Source organism: Nerophis lumbriciformis, linkage group LG03, assembly GCF_033978685.3.
Source record: "Nerophis lumbriciformis linkage group LG03, RoL_Nlum_v2.1, whole genome shotgun sequence".
Classification (NCBI taxonomy): Eukaryota; Metazoa; Chordata; class Actinopteri; order Syngnathiformes; family Syngnathidae; genus Nerophis; species Nerophis lumbriciformis.
This window is the reverse complement of record NC_084550.2, coordinates 7,585,001-7,609,882: the sequence shown is the minus strand read 5'-3', so window position 1 is coordinate 7,609,882 and position 24,882 is coordinate 7,585,001. Positions and strand designations below refer to the sequence as shown.

The 24,882-nt window shown below is 42.5% G+C and overlaps 1 protein-coding gene across 2 annotated transcripts in view; it reads left to right on the top strand.

Annotated features, from left to right (window-relative positions):
* Window positions 1-24,882, top strand: part of LOC133578335 (uncharacterized) — a 38,262-nt gene that overhangs the window by 5,084 nt on the left and 8,296 nt on the right. Inside the window, exons 3-17 of one of the 2 annotated variants that reach the window (XM_061932686.2) lie at window positions 87-238; window positions 2,347-2,500; window positions 2,578-2,770; window positions 2,873-2,967; window positions 3,099-3,285; window positions 5,003-5,100; window positions 5,171-5,324; window positions 5,415-5,533; window positions 10,866-11,033; window positions 11,105-11,218; window positions 11,378-11,430; window positions 16,968-17,067; window positions 17,201-17,936; window positions 22,074-22,234; window positions 22,409-22,478. In XM_061932686.2, the coding sequence (XP_061788670.1) occupies window positions 87-238; window positions 2,347-2,500; window positions 2,578-2,770; window positions 2,873-2,967; window positions 3,099-3,285; window positions 5,003-5,100; window positions 5,171-5,324; window positions 5,415-5,533; window positions 10,866-11,033; window positions 11,105-11,218; window positions 11,378-11,430; window positions 16,968-17,067; window positions 17,201-17,936; window positions 22,074-22,234; window positions 22,409-22,478 (2,554 nt within the window). The remainder of the gene's footprint in view (window positions 1-86; window positions 239-2,346; window positions 2,501-2,577; window positions 2,771-2,872; window positions 2,968-3,098; window positions 3,286-5,002; window positions 5,101-5,170; window positions 5,325-5,414; window positions 5,534-10,865; window positions 11,034-11,104; window positions 11,219-11,377; window positions 11,431-16,967; window positions 17,068-17,200; window positions 17,937-22,073; window positions 22,235-22,408; window positions 22,479-24,882) is intronic. The other variant, XM_061932695.2, reaches the window with a different exon arrangement.

Sequence of the window (24,882 nt, the reverse complement as noted above, 5' to 3'; positions counted from 1 at the left end):
TGAGTCCATAATCTATTAATTTCTCAATTTAGCTGGCTTGCTGCACACATGCAGGGTATGATGGCGTCCTTGCTGCTATTTGTCAGGTTTGGAGGAGGTGTTCTTCAGTCCACAGGATCAGAGCGTCCGGGAAGGAGAGGATGTTTCCTTTCGGTGTGTGTCTGGTGAAAGCTTGTCCCCCACTAGCATCTTCTGGCTCAAAGATGGAAATGTGGTCACCACAGGGAGGCAAATCCAGGTAGGGCTTGACTCCTACTTTGTCAACATCTAACCTTCTCACCAAGCTGTCAACTGCTAGCTGTCTTATTGGGCACACGGACAGAAAAACAGACAGTTGGACAGGCAACTGAACAAGTGAATAACTAGTTGGATGGGTCGATGGTTAGATGATTGCTTGGATGGATGGACTGATGGGTAAATAAACGATAAACTGACACATAGTTAGGTAGATAACTGGTGGGATGGATGTATAGGTGAAAGGATAATATATTTGGAGAGGTAATTGATGGTTGAATAAATGGATGGAGGTGTAGATGAAGGATGGGTGGACGGATTAATAGGATAGGATAGGATAGGATAGATCTTTATTGTCATTGCAACAAGTACAACAAAACTCTGTTTTCAGCACAAACCCGTTCAAGATGAGACAAACAAACAGTGTACAGGGTTACAGAACAGGAACGCTGATGGGTCGCCACGAGGCGCCCCGTAAAAGGTGGGAAAAAGGTCAAATGCTGGGGAAGAAGATGAGTAAAAAATTACAATCTAGACTGGGCTCCTAAGGGGGCCTAGTCTGGAGTGGGAAAAAACCTCCATGCCATGCACACATAAACATGTTACATTTAATAACGACAACTCGCAACAGGGGGGGGGGGTGTTGGGGCCCTGGGCCCTGGAGGTCGACTGCTGCTATGAAGCGCTGCCAGCCGTCCATCACCCCGAAAGGGGAATCAAGCGGTGGTGAAGGCATGGGGTGGGGGAGGGGGGAGGGGGGGGGTGTATATGCCCATTGTCTTGGGTGTGTTGATGTAGTGTTCATGTTCATAGGCCTGGGGCCGTTCTGCATGCAAGCAAAAGTTCGACTCCAGGTGTCATTGAAGAGGGAGGGAGGTCAAAAGCGTCCATCATTGAGGTGTCCTCGGGGATGTTTTCAGAACAGCCTGCTCCTGTTGTTGGAACGTCTAGGCCATTCAAGGGAGTCAAATCGTTGATTAGGATTTTTGTTTTTCCGCAAGCAGACATTACAATGGCTTGTCTATTTTATTCGTCCATGCTGGCCCTCATATCCAATTTTTCCCTTACCAGCTTTTCCATGATGTGATCCATCTTGCGATTCAGTTCAGAAATCGCCCCAGTCTGTGATGCCACAGCCCAGTCCAAACCTTCCATTGCGGAGAACAGCCTTTGGGCCCCTTGAGTGGCTGCCATCGTCTTACGAATTTGACGATACACCAGAGCAATGCCCAGCCCAATCACCAAATAGGTAGATGTCTTCCATGTCCTCGATGGAAAGGACTGAGAGGCACATGATTCTCCATTTATCCCAGGAATCTCTCACGTACCCTGCAGCAATGGTTCCATCAGGGCAGCCAGGCTCCCCAGAACCTCGTTTCCTCATCGAAAAGATTTTGTCAATTTAGACGAGAGTCCAGCTGATCATTTCCATGTCTGATGTTTAGATTTGGAGGACAGCGCAAAGAAAGAGGCTTCAAAAAAGTATAGACAAGACAAAAACAAAGAGAGCAAGCAGGGAGAAGAAGGGAGAAGAAAGGAGCGGAAAAAATGTGACCGCCCTCACCAGAGGCAAGACAGAAAGATAGATAACTGGTTGGACGGATGGATAGACAAATACATAAATCGATGGAATATGAAAAGTTGGGATGAATATATCCACAAATGGATGGTTGGGTGGGCGGACAGACTTCTTGGATAGAATAAGGGATGAACTGATGATTAGTTGGACAGGTGGACGGATGGAAAAACAAATTCGTAAATGGATGTATAACAAATAGATGGGTGGTCAGATGGGTGCATGAACATATTAATGGTTGGATATGTAGATAAATGGTTTGACATGTAGGTGATCAAATGAGTGGATGAACAAATTAATGGTTGGATGGGTAGATAAATGGTTGGAGATATGGGTAGTTGGATGGACAAATGAACAAACGGACGAATGGACACCAAATTGGATGGATGGATGGACAAACAAACAGTTGGATGGAGAGTATGTATGGGCAGGTAACTAAAAGAGGGACATAGGCTGGTTAGATGGACGGGTGAATGACAGGTAATTGGTAATATATTGGACATGCGTTAATTCATTTATAAATGTGTGTTTCTCAGGGCGAGTACGGCGGTGGCCAGCAGAAGAAGACATCAGGAACTCTTCATCTCCTCAACGTAAGCTTAGAGGACGATGGGAGGTACGTCTGTGTGACGTATAGTCCTTCATTAAACATCAGCAAGAAGAGCCAGCCTGCCAAGCTTACCGTGCTGGGTAAATTCGCCAATCCCAATCCCTTATCACATACAAGTCCACTTAGAGACCAAGAACCACCAACAACTGTCTCCTAGGAGTCCCTCACCGACTCAGCATCACACGAGGCCCTGACAACACCACTGTCGCTGTGGGAACTGAGGTCTCCATGCACTGTGCTGTGCAAGGCTTCCCTGTTCCCATGGTGCACTGGTTCAAAGACGACTGCCTCCTGACAAAGTGCTCGGCCTCATTCAGCCTCCACAACAATGGACAGCTGCTTACATTCAGGTTTTCAACACACACACACACACACACACAATACATCTACTACACTTTAGGATATTTTCAGAGGTGTTAGCCATCATATTCAGTATTTTATTTATTTTTCAGGAATGTGAGCAAGGAAGATGAAGGCTTCTATCGCTGTGAAGCATCAAACCTGAAGGAGTCAATTAAGTCGCAAGCAGCGTTCCTTCTTCTAGCTGGTTTGTATGCCCACGTCCTATACAAATACAGTGAATCATATAAATGAGCTGTGGTAAATTAAGATTATAAAACGAGTTGACTAAACCAAACAACTATACCCGTTTTTAAGTCATTTGTGTCGTGTTAGCAGAGATGGACTGGATCTTCATCCAGCAGCCCACAAACGTGACGGCAAAGAAGGGAGACAACATCACCATCTCCTGTAGGCCGCCATATAGCAGACCTGCAGCAAGCGTGTCCTGGTTCAAAAACAACCATCTCCTCCGTCCTACAGATCACGTTAATGTGCTCCCTGGTGGAGACCTCCTCATCCTCAGGTCAGTGTGAAACAACTTCATGCTCAGGACATCAAATATTCTGAAGAGTTTTCTTTGTTTACGTGTTCATCGAAATTGTCTTCCATGCTTACAAAAGGACGTACGCTAGCCTAATCGAAGACTAATTGGCCGGAAACACAATTGTTAGCTTTGTTTGATTCTATATAGTCTTCACTGTTAATGAACACATTAATATTATGTGGATAACAGATTAAAGCAGGTAAGGTTGTATTTTTGCCTCATTCCTGTGAGACTCCTGCGTTACACTGAAGCATCAAGGAGTGGCTAGCTGCAGTGTGCCCAAACAACCACCAGGTAGCATCTGTGAGCAGACAATACTGTATCATCGCTTTCTCTTTTGGACCAGGTCAGACGTGCATTATTAGCGCAGGACTGGCATGGGCAAAACACTTCCACCCCTCCAAGAAAACCATCGCCTTTGTCAGAGCTGGGGACACGCCAACTCCTGCCAGAAGAACATCAGCAGGCATCCTGACGTCTGCAAAAGACTGGCAGTTGTTGGTGGACCTTGAAAACCAGCTGAAGTTCCCCAGCCATATCGCAGTCACCACAATGCGACCAGACATTGTCCTTGTGTCTGAGTCCACCAAACAAGCTGTGCTGCTGGAGCTGACAGTCCTGTGGGAAGATCGCCTGGAAGAAGCCTTCGAGAGGAAACTCTCCACGTATGCAGGACTGGTCAGCGACTGTCAACAGGCTGGTTGGAGAGCAAGGTGTTTACCTGTGAGAGGATTTGCAGCCCGTTCCTTGGTCAGAGCCTTCAGCGGTTTGGGCATCGATGGAGAGAGAAAGAGGAGAGCCATTCGCAGTACCACCGAAGCGGCGGAAAGGGCCTCGAGATGGTTGTGGCTCAAAAGAGGAGATCCTTGGAGTCATGGTAGCTAGCTGGCCGTCTGGACACAAGCCGGGGGATTTGATCACCCCCGGTTGGGTCACTTGGAGGAGGGAGTATGACCAGTTGAGAGACTCGAAACGCCCGGTGAATCCAAGATGTTACTGAGGATGTGTCCAGACGAGGCATCGGTAGATGTATGTACACAGTTCATGAATTCTTCACTTACGCTTTAAGTGAAGGATGAGACAAAAATGCAACCTTATATAACCTTAAATTACCTCAATCTTTACAAGAAAATGTACATCAGCATCATGGAAATCGCCTTCAGTGAAAGCGCAAACATGAGGTCAAAAACAGACTAAATCGCCTTCGTGAAAACATGTTAGGTTAATAAAACACTCTGATGCTGTATTAATAATAGCATCAAAAGGTAACTGAAGACTAGGTTGTCAGCAACTCTACCAAAACATGTGTTTGTGTCACTGAAGAAACTTAAATCATCTTCATGTTTACGAAAACATGTAGACAAGGTTTACACTAACTTGTCTTCATTGTTTACAAAAACATAAATTAAGTTCAATAAACACTAACTTGTCCTCAACTTGACCAAAACACATATGTCATCTTCATTGAAAATGTTTTATCCTTAGTAATCACGGAAATACATGGTACATGGTTATATTCATTGTAGACTGCATGACAAAGTTTTCAGGTTTTTGAAAACACGCTTCATTGAAGATGCTAGATTGTCTTCAGCCTTTACGAAAACACATATGCTAGGATTATTTAAGACTGTAATTAATCTTCATTAAAAATAATCGTGAGCGTGTGAGAAGTTTAAGTGTTAGTTTTATTTTGCAGCGTCCAAGAAGAGGACAGCGGAAGTTACTTCTGCAGAGCCGCTAACGTCCACATTCAAAGATTTGTCACATCCAGAAGAGCTACGGTGACAGTCCACGGTACTACACTGACTGACTGTACCATTTGTGTTGCCATTTGTGTTACGTACTGTTTTTTAATTATATGTAGCTGCTCCGTCAGTGCGACTGTGGCCTCACGCTTTAACAGTACCACTTGAGGGCCGAGTGTCTCTGTATTGTCAGGTGTCAGGTGAACCCCCTCCTTCCATTAGCTTTGTTAAGAGGGGACATTCTAAGCAGACGGGGGCCAGGATGGCACTAGGGTGAGTTCAGCGCCATGTTTTCATCATTCAATTAAATAGTTAGAGTACAATGTTATACACTACAGAACATGTGGTTGTTTTATTACCCAGGCTGAGAAATGCAACGCTCCATATCGAATCAGCTCGTAGCTACGATGAAGGAGCGTACGTGTGTGAAGCCACCAGCACACTCGGTCACAGTCGAGCAACAGCAACACTCACAGTCGCTGGTAAATTTTGACAAAGTCACAGTTAAGCTCTTCCTCCTGCACTGTGGATATAGCAGTCAGTTGCTGAAAGAGTTATTCAGGGCCTTCATATAATCGTGCCTGGGGCGGGAGGGATTGGACATTATGGATGTCATCCTTTGTCAGTAACATCCTCGATACTTTCTTGTGGGAAGCCTAGGACAGGATCAGCTTTCTTCATCAGTTTGTTAAATCTGTTGCTGTCTCTAACCATGTTGCCCCCAAACCAGCAAACTATTGTATAGAACACCGCAGTGTCATAAAAAGTACATAGCAATGACCTGAAAACCCTGAACCCAGGTATTTAGGAGTCCACTATTTGTATGTCTATTCCCTGGATATCTATGAGTGTGGATGGTCAAGCTAACCACCGACAGTTAGTCACAAGCTCCTCTGTCTTACTGGTTTTCAAGTGCAGGTGAGTACGTGTACCGCAATCGACGAAGCCTGAGATTACTTTCCTGCTAGCTCCAATCAGACACACCACCCACCACTGCAGAGTCGTCTGAGAACTTCTGCAGATTGTAGTGGTTGGAGTTTTGCCTTAAGTCTGAGGTGTAGAGAGTGAACCGGCAATGGGAGCCCCTGTGCCGCAAACTACCCCATTTGAAGAACAATCGCGTGGCCTCAACTACTATGGTCTGTCAGTGAGGTAATTGATGATCCATACCTCCAGATGATGGTAAACTCCCCCCTCTTTCAGTTTCACCCACAGCAATGTCGTCTGGCTAGAGATAAAGTGCTGGACAAGTCAAAGAACATGACTCCCACTTATTTGAACAAGGTGGCTGGGGATGACCCTCTCTATGGTCTTCATGAGGTAGTAGGTCAGGGCAACAGGGCTGAAGTGATTGGGCTCCTTAGGATGTTATTTTTGGGGGATTGGAACCACACATGTGGTCTTACACTGGGTGCGGACTTTTTCAAAGAGGGGTTAAGGTTGAAAATGTTGTGGACAACACCAGTGAGCAGCCTGGAACTGATGCCATTTGGACCTCTAGCTTTCCTGACCTTCCTAACTCCCTCCTCACTTGATCCAGACTGAATCTTTTTCAGGCTGGTGCCCACTTCACAGATGTTTTTATCCTCCAGTCCAGTTTTTGCTTGTCGTCCTTTTTACACTTTCTGATCTCATACTTAAGTTTCCGCGGGACTCTCCTGAGCTCTTCGTTCAGGTGAAAGCCCTCTTCTTCTCATTCAGCAGGGCCTTCAGTTCAACGGTGACCTAGGGTTTGTTGTTGGGAAAATACTATACCTTTTTGGAGGGCACAGTGTTTTTTTACACAGAAGTTGATGTAGTCTTTGATGCACAAAGTCAGACTGTCAATGTCCTCTCCATGTGTGCTGCAGAGTATATCCAAGTCTGTGTTGTTAAAACAGTTGTCATGATCTGTCACAACAGATCATGTCTGTTTATGATTATTCATGTTGCCAGTGCTCCAAAGCCTCCTTTAATTACGTTTTCCTGTTACTCGGAGCACATTTGGTTCCGTTTCATGATTAGTGGTTCCACCTGCTACCGCCCTAATTATGTCTCTTTTTAAGCCCATGGCACCGCACAAACGGCGCGGTTGCATTGTTTGCTACTCATGACAAGTTGGGCTTTTCTTGTTCTCGCCACGTTTAGGTGTTTTCTTTTCCACGTTTAAAGACATACATGTTGTTATGTCATGTCGGTGTAATCATGTTTTGTTTTAGTCATGTTTTGTTTAGTTATTGGACTCTTTAGTTTCTGGCTTTTCAATCTCTGGTCTTGTTTCCATAGTTACCCATTAGTTTCACCTGTTTCACGTTTGGACTCATTGTGCACTCTTGTTTGTCACCATAGCAACCCATTAGTTTTCACCTGTCACGTCACGCACCTGTTTCACATTTTGAGTCACACACCTGTTTTCACTAATCATGTCTGTAGTATTTAAATTCATTGTTTTCAGTTTGTCGTTCTGGTGACATCCCGGATTCATACCCCTGTCACACTTTTACCTCTGCGCACTTCATAGTCCATGCCAAGTAAGTTTTTTTTGTTTATTAATGCCACAGTTAGTGTTTTTGTTTAATTGTTCACAGTTTTTTGCCCACGTGCAAGTCTTTTTGTTTCGTTAGTCAAGTTTGTACATCCGCCTTTAGCGCGCTTTTTGTTCCTTTGAGCGTTATAAATAAATATAAATAAATATGTATTTACCTTCACGCCATGACCAGTCCAGCTTTACTTGCATCTTGGGAAAACAAACACACTACAGTCCACGTCTTGACAGAAAAAACTTACTTGGCATGGACTATGAAGTGCGCAGAGGTAAAAGTGTGACAGGGGTATGAATCCGGGATGTCACCAGAATGACAAACTGAAAACAATGAACTTAAATACTACAGACATGATTAGTGAAAACAGGTGCGTGACTCAAAACGTGAAACAGGTGCGTGACGTGACAGGTGAAAACTAATGGGTTGCTATGGTGACAAACAAGAGTGCACAATGAGTCCAAACGAGAAACAGGTGAAACTAATGGGTAACTATGGAAACAAGACCAGGGAGTGAAAAGCCAGAAACTAAAGAGTCCAATAACTAAACAAAACATGACTAAAACAAAACATGACTACACCGACATGACATGTTGTTGGCCCTTGGCGACTGTGTGGTTCTTTCACTGCCAATATTACTATTGTATTAGTTTTTGTAATTTTCCCTTGCCTTGGAATAAAAAGACTTCTCTTACCTGCAAGCTGTTTTCCTGCCCGCCCTTCCATGTCCTGGGGACACAGTCATCTCTGCGGCGTGGCCCGAACACAACAACAGTCCCTTAACTCATCCCAGTCCCTGTCTTTCCACTTCATCACACTTCTTTTTTTGTGGTGGCTATTTTCTCACCAATGGAGTGTAGTGTGAGCGGCCGAGAGGGGCCTTAACCGAAGGGGAGGTTGTTTTGGCCCCCCCAAGCCCCCAAACCTCAACAAACCCCCTTAACCTCAACACCCCTCCCCCCAAAAAAAACAGTTTGAAAAAACTAAACTGATTCAAACCATTTATTTTTTAACCCGATTAATCACACTGTTGTATTTTATTCAAACACAATCAATAGCAGTAAATTACTAGTTTGCATCATTTTAATCAACTTTAAAAAATACACTGATATTCATATTATTATTAGCAGACATATTTAAAATGCTTAAATTAAATATTTTCTCAAAACTTGCTGGTATTATTATCTAAAGTCCCGTCGACGAGTATTTTCAAGTGAAATTTGCCAGCGAGCACCCCAGTCAGAGGTTCTTCCCTGATATTTGCACTGGCGTATCTATATAACTGATAACTGTATAACAACCAGCGTAGTCTTCCAGGTAACCATTCCGGTTAAGGTAAAAGAGCATGTGCGATCAAAATAAAAGTGTGTTATTAATCTGTGTATATACATGATTATTGCAGTATTTTTTGGTGATTAGTCACATGGGTTAACGTGTTATTATTGACATCCCTAGTAAAAATACAACTATATTCTCGTACCATTATGACCTCTTTTCTCATTTGTCCTGAAAAATTTTTATGTTCTACAATACCACAACTTTACTCTTGTTATAACATTAAAAACTTTTTTCAATTTTTCTTGTAAAATGATGACTATTCCCCAAAATAAAACAGAATAAAATACATTTTTTAATGAGAATTTTTTTAAATTTTATCATTAGAAAAATTGAATTTTATGAATACATAAAAATATTTCCTTTTCCAACCTGATACATTATTTAATCCAGAAAAATAGTATTGCAGTCTTGTAAAATGACCATCCTTTTTTTTACTACGGTAGATACTTTAATTCTGCAAATGTTTTCCCCACAAAGCATGAATTTAGTCTTGAAAATTGACACTTCTTTCTTTTTCCTCATAAAAATAATAAATATTTATTCTTGTAAACATTTATTTTATTTCTTTCATCACGACATTATCCTTATAATATTTTTTCATTCTACTAACACTGGTATTTCTAGCTCTGATACTTCTTCAGACAAGTATTTAGTGCTCAACCTGTTTTCCAAAACAAAAAAACAATTGCTTTTAAAGGGGAACATTATCACAATTTCAGAAGGGTTAAAACCATTAAAAATCAGTTCCCAGTGGCTTATTTTATTTTTCGAAGTTTTTTTCAAAATTTTACCCATCACGCAATATCCCTAAAAAAAGCTTCAAAGTGCCTGATTTTAACCATCGCTATATACACCCGTCCATTTTCCTGTGACGTCACATAGTGATGCCAATACAAACAAACATGGCGGATAGAACAGCAAGATATAGCGACATTAGCTCGGATTCAGACTCGGATTTCAGCGGCTTAAGCGATTCAACAGATTACGCATGTATTGAAACGGATGGTTGTAGTGTGGAGGCAGGTAGCGAAAACGAAATTGAAGAAGAAACTGAAGCTATTGAGCCATATCGGTTTGAACCGTATGCAAGCGAAACCGACGAAAACGACACGACAGCCAGCGACACGGGAGAAAGCGAGGACGAATTCGGCGATCGCCTTCTAACCAACGATTGGTATGTGTTTGTTTGGCATTAAAGGAAACTAACAACTATGAACTAGGTTTACAGCATATGAAATACATTTGGCAACAACATGCACTTTGAGAGTGCATGTTGCATGTGCATGTTTTCATCAATTAATATATTCTGTAGACATACCCTCATCCGCTCTCTTCCTGAAAGCTGATCTGTCCAGTCCAGTTGGAAATGCATCTGCTTTGAGTGTCGCAGGATATCCACACATTCTTGCCATCTCTGTCGTAGCATAGCTTTCGTCGGTAAAGTGTGCGGAACAAACGTCCAATTTCTTGCCACTTTCGCATTTTTGGGCCACTGGTGCAACTTGAATCCGTCCCTGTTCGTGTTGTTACACCCTCGGACAACACACCGACGAGGCATGATGTCTCCAAGGTACGGAAAACAGTCGAAAAAATGGAAAATAACAGAGCTGATTTGACTCGGTGTTAGTAATGTGTTTGAGAAAATGGCGGATTGTTTCCCGATGTGACGTCACGTTGTGACGTCATCGCTCCAAGAGCGAATAATAGAAAGGCGTTTAATTCGCCAAAATTCACTCATTTAGAGTTCGGAAATCGGTTAAAAAAATATATGGTCTTTTTTCTGCAACATCAAGGTATATATTGACGCTTACATAGGTCTGGTGATAACGTTCCCCTTTAAAAGAAATGGTTCCCACCATAATAACAACTTTATGATCGTTTTCTAATTACTGTGATTGCATTACTTCATTTTTTAAATTGAAGTCATTACTTACTTGTCCCTCCTCCCCCTCCACAGTTAGTCCCATTATTGTGACCTATGCGGGTCAGGTGACGTGCAAGGTTGGTGCGTCAGCAGTTCTGCCCTGCGTTGCCGTCGGGGTTCCACCCATCTGGTACAACTGGACCAGGGACGCAGCAGAGACAAAGCAGCCCATTGGCACCTCTGAGAGAAAACACATCGATGGTGAGCGTCTTTGAAGTAACATGCAGTTAAATTGCAGGTGAACAATCTGTTGTCTCTTTGTGATCGAGCAGAAGATGGCGCTCTGCATCTTTCGAACGTGCAGTGGTCAGACGCGGGCGAATATTTCTGCACTGCTGAGAACCGAGCGGGACGACACAAGAGACGTACCATCCTCAGTGTCGCTGGTATGTTGACAAATCAGGATTTTTGTTGTTTCCATTTCTAATGAATAATGAACAAATATCCTAAACAAGCTTTAAGTATCAGGCTATACGCCCGTTAGCTTTTGCTCAGAGTCTTGTTGATAGAGTCTACAAGGTGCACTTCCTTCCTTCCGTCCTCAGCTGAACATCACCTGCAAGATGGAGGGCAGCAGACAAGGGCGGTCTTGTCTGCCGTGAGTAATTAGCCGGTTGTGACACACCTCTGTGGCTTGGTTCAATGTCAGCAAGTGTGTTATGTGAAAATATTGCTGTTGTATGTTCAGCGCTTTTCTTACCATGTGTGGCAAAATGCATTTGCCGCAGGTTTTGTGGCACACGTCCACTTCCCTTCACACAAATCATCACACCGCTTCACCTTGACTTTTAAAACAAAAGTATTGAGACACCTCTTAAATCAATCAGTGGTCTGACTTTTACCCTTTAGTCACAAAAGTCTTCATTTTAGCTTGACATGTTGGACAATTTCTTCCAACTTTGTGGGTTTAGAGGAAGGCCCCGCAAGAACAAGCCTATTAAACTCGGAGTGTACCGATCCAAACCGATATCAGCAAAACAAATTATATCAGCTTACATCTAAACCAGGCCTGGGCAATTATTTTCACTCGGGGGCCACATTTAGAGAAAAAAATGTGGAACACTAATACAAAACCTAACAATAATGTCTGATTGAATGCTAAAAATGTTATGACAGACCGCCTTAAAAAAACGTCATGTAATTTTACATTTTTCTATGAACGATAAAACACCGAATATTGACAAAATATGTATGTCACACTCCCTTTCAATCGACATATTTTACAATCAAGTGAAACGCAACAAAAATGCAACAAACAGTGAAATATGAACGCGAAGGGTACAAAATAAACCCACCTACAATCTGATATATCTGATATTTGCTGAATTCCCCCCAGGGATCAATAAAGTACTTTCTATTCTATTCTATATATCACTAAGCTTTAGAACTGTGTTGTGAAAATCTCCTTCCACATCTGTGGAAACACTTCCCGCCCACACTGCTTGGTGCCTCGTCTGAGCTGCTGTGACGCAGATTACTATAGTAACTAATTAGATGACCATAGTAACTAATTAGCAGTGTTGGGTTAGTTACTGAAAACCAGTAACTAGTTACAGTTACTAGTTACTTTATTTCAAAAGTAACTCAGTTACTAACTCAGTTACTTACACCAAAAAGTAATGCGTTACTGTGAAAAGTAACTATTTAGTTACTTCTTTTTTTTCTTCTTTTTTTTTTAAATCTCCCATTAATGCCCTTTTAGCCTTCATTTCAGTACTGTTATTGCACTGGAGAATAATACAATCTGTTGATCAACTTGACATGCATTTTTATTTTCCTTTTAACATAATGAAAAACAGTGCAACATAAAAAGGCATTTCTCCTTTCTTTAAACTTGGACCAATGACCATTAATAAAAAACAACTTAAAGTGCAACATAAGAAAGCACATCATCTTCCTTGAAAGATAGGTAGTGAAATAAAGGCTGACATCTGGAGTGATGCTGCTGTCTTCCACACTTGGAGCCATGGATTGTAGAATACTTGTTTTCAGTGGCAGGATCATTGACACAGATGGTGAAGTTTCAGTGCTCAGTAGAGATGGAACACTTTTGAGGGGTTTAAGCACCTAGAGGACCTCATCTGCCACTCTCACATCATCATCAGACAGGGTGACATTTGTCTTCAGGGTGTTGTGGGTCAATGCAGAGTATATAGCTGCCTGCTGCTCCAACATATCATAAGTGGAGTTCCACCTCGTTGGGACATCATGTATGAGCAGGCAGCTTTAGCATTTCTTGCTTTGTCTTAAGCACATGAGCAGCTGTTGTGCTTGGGTGGAAGTAAGAAACCTTCCTGATCCTCCCAAAGAGGCGCTCCATCCTATTGACTGAGATTCCCTTCTGTGATGCCAAATTCACTACATGTGCAAAGCACCTATCTGTGGTCTCAGTCCTGCCTCATTCTCTGTAATTATTTGATTTTTGGCATTATCACGTGTGACTAGGATATCTTTATATTCCATTCCTCCACTGCTTGTGTCAGTATCTGCGCAAGGTGACTCTCGTAGAGGGGGCGTGTCTTCTCATCTCCCAGTCTGCTGTGATGAAGTGAGCGCTTATAGTTCCGCTGGACGTCCACCCGTCTGTCATGAGCGCAACAGATGATGCTCGGGATAGTTCATCCACAACTTTTTTCTTCTCCTGCTCATAAAGATCTGGCACAATCTTATTGCTGAAGTGGGTGCGCGACGGGATGTCGTAACGTGGTTCAAGCACGTTCAGCATGTGTTTAAAACCCTCGTTTTGCACAACCGAGTCTGCACTTATAAACACACCGATTCAATGGCGGGGGCGTTCAAGCTCCTCCGTTACTCCAGTCGCCATGACCGCGCTGTGTGTGGACTGAACGTGCCAACAACTTTTTTTTTTTTGATGAGGTGGCGACTTGCCGCCTTCCGCCCGAATGCAGCTGAGATAGGCTCCAGCACCCCCCGCAACCCCAAAAGAGACAAGCGGTAGAAAATTGGATGGATGGATATCAAACCGCGGATCACGTGTGTCCCTCCCCTCCCCACACACGCCTCTTTTCTTCTCTCCGGCGTGTGACAGAGGAAGATTCAGAAGAACGACACCGCAGGGCTTGTTTCTAGTCGATACTAAAAAATAACGTAAAATAACGCAGTAACGCATCATGTAGTAACGGTAACTGAGTTACTGGATATAAAAAATAACGCGTTGTAACGCGTTAGTCCCAACACTGCTAATTAGATTACCATAGTAACTGGTATATCATCCATAAGCGCAGATTCCAACCATTGAAATACTTTGTATAGTTCAAGACTTACGGTCATTAGAAAACATGACTGCACATCATAATGGCAGCTACAGTTTCCATCTTAAAGATTTAAAAAAATTATTTGGGAATGTCCAGCGGGCCAGATTGAGAAGCTCAACGGGCCGCATGTGGCCCCCGGGCCTTAATTTGCCCAGGTCTGATCTAAACCCTCTGATATAAGCGCTCCAAACAAGCAGTCCTGCAACGCATTTACTTGTGCAAACTCCAAAGCTGGACAACCAGTTAACATCTACACTAATTATCCTCCAATAAGCACACAAGGTTGGTCTTTTATTGTATTTTAGTGAAATCATTTACAAAAGGTAGTAGAAGCACACACTAGCACACAAGTTATACATACCTGTAAGTGATAAATGTTCCTAATTGAACAATATTGTAATCTAAAACACAACAATTGTCTATCCAAACAAATTGTTGCATATTACTCACAGATACAAAGTCTCCAAGGCAGAAACATATTAAAAAGTATTCAGTAACAAATGTCTTCATCATTTTTGAACTCACTGCTTCATGAGCTCAACTTTATGAATTATTCTGGCCACTGGGTCCAAGACAGTATATAATAAATAGTTTATACTTTTTCATACTATTGTTCTCCGTTTGAGGAATTTCAGTTACTCAAACCTTTTTTTAATATTCCACACCACAAGAAAATAAAAGTATGTATGATTTGTGCTGAAATCATATTGGATTAATATTGATATCAATACTCAAGGCTCTGTCACGCCAAATTTCTTCCCCCTACAAAAACCTTCCCCCCCCCCCATTTACTTCCGGGGTCATTTCCTCTTACGTCATTTTCTCTTACGTCATTGACAGCGATCGATAACACTGAGGCTTTGACACAGGACAGCAGCACACACAATATTGTAGTGAAATGGTTTCGACCGTGTCCCTCGGGAAGTCCTGTGGGGAGTGCTCAGAGAGTATGGGGTATCGGACTGTCTGATTGTGGCAGTCCGCTCCCTGTATGCTCAGTGCCAGAGCTTGGTCCGCATTGCCGGCAGTAAGTCGGACAGGTTTCCAGTGAGGGTTGGACTCCGCCAAGGCTGCCCTTTGTCACCGATTCTGTTCATAACTTTTATGGACAGAATTTCTAGGCGCAGTCAAGGCGTTGAGGGGATCTGGTTTGGTGGCTGCAGGATTAGGTCTCTGCTTTTTGCAGATGATGTGGTCCTGATGGCTTCATCTGGCCAGGATCTTCAGCTCTCACTGGATCGGCTCGCAGCAGAGTGTGAAGCGACTGGGATGAGAATCAGCACCTCCAAGTCCGAGTCCATGGTTCTCGCCCGGAAAAGGGTGGAGTGCCATCTCCGGGTTGGGGAGGAGATCTTGCCCCAAGTGGAGGAGTTCAAGTACCTCGGAGTCTTGTTCACGAGTGAGGGAAGAGTGGATCGTGAGATCGACAGGCGGATCGGTGCGGCGTCTTCAGTAATGCGGACGCTGTATCGATCCGTTGTGGTGAAGAAGGAGCTGAGCCGGAAGGCAAAGCTCTCAATTTACCGGTCGATCTACGTTCCCATCCTCACCTATGGTCATGAGCTTTGGGTTATGACCGAAAGGACAAGATCACGGGTACAAGCGGCCGAAATGAGTTTCCTCCGCCAGGTGGCGGGTCTCTCCCTTAGAGATAGGGTGAGAAGCTCTGCCATCCGGGGGGGGGGCTCAAAGTAAAGCCGCTGCTCCTCCACATCGAGAGGAGCCAGATGAGGTGGTTTGGGCATCTGGTCAGGATGCCACCCGAACGCCTCCCTAGGGAGGTGTTTAGGGCACGTCCGACCGGTAGGAGGCCGCGGGGAAGACCCAGGACACGTTGGGAAGACTATGTCTCCCGGCTGGCCTGGGAACGCCTCGGGGTCCCACAGGAAGAGCTGGACGAAGTGGCTGGGGAGAGGGAAGTCTGGGCTTCCCTGCTTAGGCTGCTGCCCCCGCGACCCGACCTCGGATAAGCGGAAGAAGATGGATGGATGGATGGATGGTTTCAACAATAATGTTGATTTAAAGTACAGACATTTAACAGTATTATATATTAATTAATATTAGTGAAATGGTTTCAACAATAATGTTGATTTAAAGTACAGACATTTAACAGTATTATACAGTATATTAATTAATATTAGGTAAATGGTTTCAACAATAATGTTGATTTAAAGTACAGACATTTAACAGTATTATATATTAATTAATATTTTTTGCACGTTACCACGAAGACAGAAGTTCCCAGCAGCAACCCTAACACTCCGCTTGGAATTTTTCGAAGCCTGCTGGTGTTTGGGGGGGGGGGGGGATTTTGTAGGGGGAAGACATTTGGCGTGTCAGCTCCAATATGTGAAAAAGTTGTATCGGGACACTCCTACATCAAACACCTGTGGAACAACAAGAGGGGCCTCTCTCAGGCATACCTGTCAACCCTCCCGTTTTCCAAGGAAAATTCACGTATTTTGTCCTCTTTTTCCCTTTACCGTATTTTACCGCTCACAAAAATGATCTTCTCCGGAACTACAAGAGCAAGATAGCTTCCGGTCCACTCGACAACACTTGTGAAACATTGGTGTAACACATCCTGTAGCTTGTAAAGTAAGACCTTCAAAATAAAAGCATACCAGTAAAATACCACAATAAGCAGTTAGGTCTTTCTATCAGTGGATTTTACATTATATTCCCTGCAAATGTTGACAGGTTTTCTCTCAGGTCCAACGATTGGACACACGTTTCCACAGACCAAATCCACATTGTCATCATTTCCTGTCGGTGTGCCAATACTTTTGTCAAAAAATTTGCATTTTTTTTTTTTTCCTTTGAAATCCTCAACTTCTTTTTAAATTTCTTTATCTTATAGAGCAACAACACCAGCGACCGATCACAACTTCATCCTTCCACTAATGCCAGGAAGACACAGAAGCCTCACATGCAGGAAGAGTACAACATGGCCAAATTATGTACGTGCTGGAAAGTCAATAAAGTTACACAATGGAACCTCTTTCTCCTGAAAATGTTAGACTTGGTTATGAATTGACACTAATCCACTGTATTTTGACATCCCAAGGTTATAACTTCTCCAGTTCCTTTCAGGCTCATCATCACACTGCGATATGACGGCAAACACTCTACCAAAAGCTGAGATAAAGGCCCCTGCCATGATCTTGCCTTCGGTCCCTCAAATGCAGCCTCCCATGCTACCGCCTCCTCCCTACCCCAACTTCCAAATCCTCAGCACTCGAAAGCCGACGACCGCCGAGCCTCTCTTGTATTCGAGGATCCATCATCAGCTGGCAACACATCCTCAGCTACAAGTTGGGGAGAAATTGTCAGCAGAGTCCAGTTCTAAAGGTCTTGATGGTCACAGCATGGAATCTTTACAAGAGACTCTACTGAGTGGACGTTTACCGACTCCTGTGGATCAATCCTCGACATCACAAATCAATTTACATCCATCAACAAGCCACGGTTCTCAAACCAAACTGCTCCAAACAAACCATTCTTCCATTACAGTAACGTCTCCTTTTCCCAAGTTCCACTTGGATCTTACACCAACACAGCATCCTGAATCCCAAATACCCAGTCAAACCTCAACAAAACTATCCATAGACACACCTCCTACAGACTTTAACTCATTGCCTCCTCAAACAGATTCTTCACCTTCTGTCTTTACTCATCCTCCTGACCCCTCAACATTGGCTCCTTTGGAGAGTTTAGGTCAGTTAAATGCTAGTCAACCTCAGCAGCCTCGCCCAGTGGAGACGTCCAAAGCTGAAGACGAGGAGCAGAGGAACACCTCGCAGTCACCTATGACCAGCAACCACCCTCAGTAAGTACAACACAGCCAACCTGGTGCCACAACAACTCATATTCGATTTAATCCAGTGGTGTTTTCGGATGGCAAAAAGAAGTTACGGCAAATTATATAAGTAAGGCTTCTATCTACAAAGGCATCCAATGCCGATTGGCTCTGATTAACCAGAGGATGGAAAAACGCTGACGTTATCGTGCCTGCTAGCTGGCTCTGGAAAGCGAATCAGAAATCTAATTGGTTAAAGACACAGCCCCATTGTTATTGTAGTTTAAGTGACATTCGCTTGCACTCCTGATTCACACATAAAGGCTATAATCTGGATGAAACAAACAAAACTGGTTGTTCTGGGTGGAACAAAACCTAGCATTTAAGTCGCGATCAAAAGTTTACATACACTTGTGAAGAACATAATGTCATGGCTGTCTTGAGTTTCCAATCATTTCTACAACTCTTATTTTTGTGTGATAGAGTGATTGGAGGACATACGTGTTGGTCACAAACAACATTCATGAAGTTTGCTTCTTTTATGAATTTATTGTGGGTCTACTGAAAATGTGACCAAATCTGCTGGGTCAAAAGTATAAATACAGCAATGTTAATATTTGGTTACATGTCCCTTGGCAAGTTTCACTGCAATAGGGCGCTTTTGGTAGCCATCCACAAGCTTCTGGTTGAATTTTTGACCACTCCTCTTCAGCTAAATGTGTTGGTTTTCTGACATGGACTTGTTTCTTCAGCATTGTCCACATGTTTAAGTCAAGACTTTTGGGAAAGCCATTCTACAACCTTAATTCTAGCCTGATTTAGCCATTCCTTTACCACTTATGACGTGTGTTTGGGGTCATTGTCCTGTTGGAACACCCAACTGATGATTTTAGGTTGTCCTGAAGAATTTGGAGGTAATCCTCCTTTTTCATTGTCCCATTTACTGTCTGTAAAGCACCAGTTCCATTGGCAGCAAAACAGGCACAGAGCATAATACTACCACCACCATGCTTGGCGGTAGGGATTAAAGGCCTCCCCTTTTCTCCTCCAAACATATTGCTGGGTATTGTGGCCAAACCATACTTGCCAACCTTGAGACCTCCGATTTCGGGAGGTGGGGGGAGAGGGGTAGGGGTGGGCGTGGTCGGGGTGGGACGGGGGCGTGGCTAAAAGGGGAGGAGTATATTTACAGCTAGAATTCACCAAGTCAAGTATTTCATAGATTACATATATATATATATATATATATATATATATATATATATATATATATATATATATAGGAAATACTTGACGTTCAGTGAATTCTAGCTATATATATATATATATATATATATATATATATATATATATATATATATATATATATATATATATATATATATATATATATACATACATGTAAATATATATGTATTTTATTATATATATATATATATATATTTTATTATATATATATATATATATATATATATATATATATATATATATATATATATATATATATATATATATAAAATAAATACTTGAATTTCAGTGTTCATTTATTTACACATGCCCTGCGATGAGGTGGCGACTTGTCCAGGGTGTACCCTGCCTTCCGCCCGATTGTAGCTGAGATAGGCTCCAGCGCCCCCCGCGACCCCAAAGGGAATAAGCGGTAGAAAATGGATGGATGGATTTATTTACACATATACACACACATAACACTCATCTACTCATTGTTGAGTTAAGGGTTGAATTGTCCATCCTTGTTCTATTCTCTGTCACTATTTTTCGAACCATGCTGAACACCTCTGATGATGCATTCTGTGTGGCATGCACAAAAGTGCTTTCATCAAATGCACTAGATGGCAGTATTGTCCTGTTTAAGAGTGTCACAACATTGCTGTTTACGTTAGACGAACTGCTTTACGGTATACAAAAACGTGACTGCTGTTGTTGTGTGTTGTTGCCGCGCTGGGAGGACGTTAATGAAACTGCCTAACAATAAACCCACATAAGAAACCAAGAACTCGCCCTCCATCATTCTACAGTTATAACGTTATTGGGCAGGTATGCTGTTTATGTTGTGGGTTAGCGGACTCAGGTCCTCATGGACCTGAGTCCGCCTGAATTTCGGGAGATTTTCGGGAGAAAATTTGTCCCGGGAGGTTTTCGGGAGAGGCGCTGAATTTCGGGAGTCTCCCGGAAAATCCGGGAGGGTTGGCAAGTATGGGCCAAACAGCTAAATTTTTGTTTCAATAAATTCATTAATCTACCCTCGCTACTCGTTTTCAGTGTGTACAACCAGTTAACAGCTGAGTATTCATACTTTGTTGTCCAGTCGTTGTTAAAAGTCAGATTTTCGCAACTTATTTTGATTTTTTTTTTCAGGGTTTAATGAGTAGTCTTCTACTACATACCCCACTGCTGCTTCATTGTGACACATTTGACTCGCTGTTTCCCCCTGTGGGCTGGCGGGAGTACGGGGAGATCAACCCGAGTTTGAATGGTTTCATTAAGCCTACTTGGATGATGTTCGACAGGCCAAATAAAAGGCTTTGACGGGCCGGATGTAGCCCATACTTGCCAACCCTCCCGGATTTTCCGGGAGACTCCCAAAATTCAGCGCCTCTCCCGAAAACCTCCCGGGACAAATTTTCTCCCGAAAATCTCCCAAAATTCAGGCGGAGCTGGAGGCCACGCCCCCTCCAGCTCCATGCGGACCTGAGTGACGTGTTGACAGCCTGTTCTCACGTCCGCTTTCCCACCATATAAACAGCTAATGATCGAGGGCGAGTTCTTGGTTTCTTATGTGTGTTTATTGTTAGGCAGTTTCATTAACGTCCTCCCAGCGCGGTAACAACACACAACAACAGTCAAGTTTTTGTCCCCCGTAAAGCAGTTCGTCTGCCGTAAACAGCAATGTTGTGACACTCTTAAACAGGACAATACTACCATCTACTGTACATGCATATGTGACCCACCCATAATGTGTCACATTTTTGTGTTGATTTATTTATTTTATTTTGTGGTTTGAATTCGTTTTTGGAGCTGTCATTACACATTTATCAGTATTCGCATTGGTCAGTAGGGGGCAGTAGGGCGTTTCTTCCCAATTGAATGCTATCACCTGCAGACCGGAAATGTCTTGTCATTCTGATGAGCGCGGCCAGTCTGTGAACAATTGAAACGTCCTGTGTGCTTTTTCCTCCTGTATAACAGGTTAGTTTTGGTGAATCAACTCACTGAATAATATCCATGTGATCTTTATAAGTTTTAGTACACATTCTGATGGTGGAGCCTAACTCTAAAGTGTTTGTGAGTTGTAGTTTGTATTTGTGAATGAATCCAGTGCACAGCTGCAGTAATCAATACAAAAAGGCGACGTGAGTGCGCAATGTTTATATAGGAACTTCTGATCCTAATTCAGACTCCCAAATTAGAGCTCCCGTTTTCTTATTGATTTTATAATGTATATTTGTATAATGTGTGTGTTCTGAAATAGTGACAGAGAATAGAACAAGGATGGACAATTCAACCCTTAACTCAACAATGAGGAGATGAGTGTTATGTGTGTGTATATGTGTAAATAAATGAACACTGAAATTCAAGTATTTATTTTATTTATATATATATATATATGTATACATATATATATATATATATATATATATATATATATATATATATATATATATATATATATATATATATATATATATATATATGTATGTAATAATATATATATATATATATATATATAGCTAGAATTCACTGAAAGTCAAGTATTTCTTATATATATATATATATATATATATATCTTAACCACGCCCCCAACCATGCCCCCCACCCCCCGAAATCGGAGGTCTCAAGGTTGGCAAGTATGATGTAGCCAGTTGAATAGGAATGCAGTAGGCCTTATGGCATTGTGTTTATATGTATGAGTGCACAAGTGTACTTTGTTTGAGTGTCAATAATGAAGTTGTGATATTTAAGACGCTTCGACCCCGAAAGGGACAAGCGGTAGAAAATGGATGGATGGTGCATTTTTCTCCTAGTAAAAAAAGCTAAGCGTACAACCCTGATGTTAATTTCCCCTCGGGGATTATTAAAGTATTTCTGATTCTGATTCTGAAAGCATTGCCCCAATTGTGACATCAAAATACCTTTTTTTCTTTGAAGTTACAGCGTTACTCAGCAGTCGCCGTCATGGCTCCCCGTCCTGGAAAAACATGACGTGCCCATCGTGGTGGGAGTGGGCGTGTCGCTGGCCTTCATCTTTGTCACCGTGGCCTTCTATTCGGTGGTGCAGAAGAACGAGCCGGCGCCGACGAGCCGCGCAGGTTGGGAATCAAACGACAAAAGTAAACATGCTAACATTTAGCATCCCTCGTTGTTGTGCGCCTTAGCTCTGGGCGCTGCCATGTTATAATTCACTGTCTCCGCTTTTGCAGCAGATTCCCTCAGTTTCCACTTGTCTAACATGTCTCCTGTCAAATTCCTGTTCTACTTAATAGCACAGAGGAATCTCGGCGTCCCTGTACGCCACGCAGAACGTCGAGCTGCAGGACGGACATACGAAAACAGGTCAACACACCTACACCTCATGGGACCACCTTAAAGGAGCCATACGTAATAATCTGGCCAGAAATGGTACTGCAATCACGATCATAATTCTGTCGTCCCCTCGCCCTCTCCCTGACAGAGGTTGCAAGATACTAGGGGTGTAACGGTACACAAAAATTCCGGTTCGGCACATACCTCGGCTTAGAGGTCACGGTTCGGTTCATTTTCGGTACAGTAAGAAAACAACAAAATATAAATATGTTGGTTATTCATTTACCAAATTTGCAAAATTTTCCACCAAAAATATTTTTTCTTAGTGGAATATTTGATGTGAAGTAATGGGAACCTTAGATAGGTCAATAATTCATAATAACATTGATTTTGATTCAATATTATGTTTTGAGCAATGACAGTTTGAAAGAAAAAAAAACAGCTTTGTTTTATTAGTCAACATTGCAACTTTTTCTAAATTACATTTAACCTTTAAGCTTTTTTTATTTAACTTTTGTTATGTTTTTGTTTATTTTAATAGTATTTTTAGAATGTGCCGTGGGCCTTTAAAACATTAGCTGTGGGCCGCAAATGGCCTCCGGGGCACACTTTTGACACCCCTGCTATAGATAATAAAAAATTAAATCTGATAAATCTATGGATAAAAAGCAGAGCCTGGCGACGCATGCGCGTTTATCATAACTCTCTCTCTCTCTCTGTCTCTGCCCCTCCCTCGCCAATGCTGCTGCAATTTGTTTTGTTTTTAATCCCTTCTTAACCCTGAACGTACATTGAAAATACACGCAACCCTAACTCAAAATGCAGGACATTTGAGGCATTTAAGAAACTCCGCCCTGACAGCTCCGCAGAAGAGGACATGTCCGGTGAAAAGAGGACGTATGGTCAGTCTATCGTAGCCCGGTCGCTGCTAGCATGCCGTGTGTTGTGCCTCGGTGTGCATTGTTTACACAACCTGCGGTACGCTACTTAATATGTCCATGTGGAAACTCGTTCGGTACACCTCCGAACCGAACCGAAACCCCCGTACCGAAACGGTTCAATACAAATTAGGGATGTCCCAATCCGATATTTGGATCGGATCGGCTGCCGATATTTGCCAAAAATTGCGTATCGGCAAGGCATGGGAAAATGACGATCCAGATCCAGTTTAAAAAAAAACTCCGGTCTGTGTTTTCCAACGCACCGATTTAAATAATACATTCCACTTTTCTGCTGCTCCGTAATTTCCGTTCCGCATTTTCCAGCACACCTTCAACACATCCACAGGTCTGTGGATTCTCACGCAGTTGCTTTTAGCTGCTGGCATTACACGACAGGCTCTTCTCACTCTTTCCTGTGTCTCCCTCTCACAGACAGCAAGTGCACCTTCTTACACACGTCACATACTATCACGTCATACGTCACATACTGTCACGTCATACGTCACATACGTATAGGTCCTCCCCAAGCAGAGAGGTAGCAGCATGGCTAACGTTAGCTGTGATGCTAGCGCAGCCGTGCGAGCAACGCTCCCTCTAAGGTGCACGCCTGTGCAATTGCGCACTGTTTAAGCATCCTCTGCGCATAGCAAATCTATGTCACGCACAAAATCAAATAAAAAAATAAGCGCATAACAATTTTCGACACACGGACACGACAGAGAAAACAGTTTTCGTCATCATTGTTCAAATATTGTGACGTCTGTCGAGACGCTTATCTCCATTCGGTGCCACACGTCCACACCATCAAAATGCCGAGGCAAAAATTTCCACATCAACACCGTATGAAAAAATTAGTGATTTTTTTAGTTGTGATTTCCTTCTCTGCATGAAAGTTTAAAAGTAGCATATATTAATGCAGTATGAAGAAGAATGTTTTAATGTAGACATGCAAGCCTTGAAAGAACATTTTGAAAATCAAGACTACATTTCCTGCAAATGGGCGCATTTCTACCCTATATTTTAACTTTAGATTTATTCTCATATCAAACTCTTTTGGTTGTCTTTTTGACACTTACATCCGGCGCCCCCCTCCACACCCTGGATTATAAATAATGTAAATAATTCAATGTGATTATCTTGTGTGATGACTGTATTATGATGATAGTATATATCTGATAGTATATATCTGTATCATGAATCAATTTAAGTGGACCCCGACTTAAACAAGTTGAAAAACTTATTCGGGTGTTACCATTTAGTGGTCAATTATACGGAATATGTACTTCACTGTGCAACCTACTAATAAAAGTCTCAATCAAAACACATAGAATCATCATACTGCTGTGATTATATGCATCAAGTGTTCATTCAAGGCTAAGGCAAAATATCGAGATATATATTGTGTATCGCAATATGACCTTAAAATATCGCAATATTAAAAAAAGGCCATATCGCCCAGCCCTAGTTCAATGATGCCATTTCTGTTTGTCATG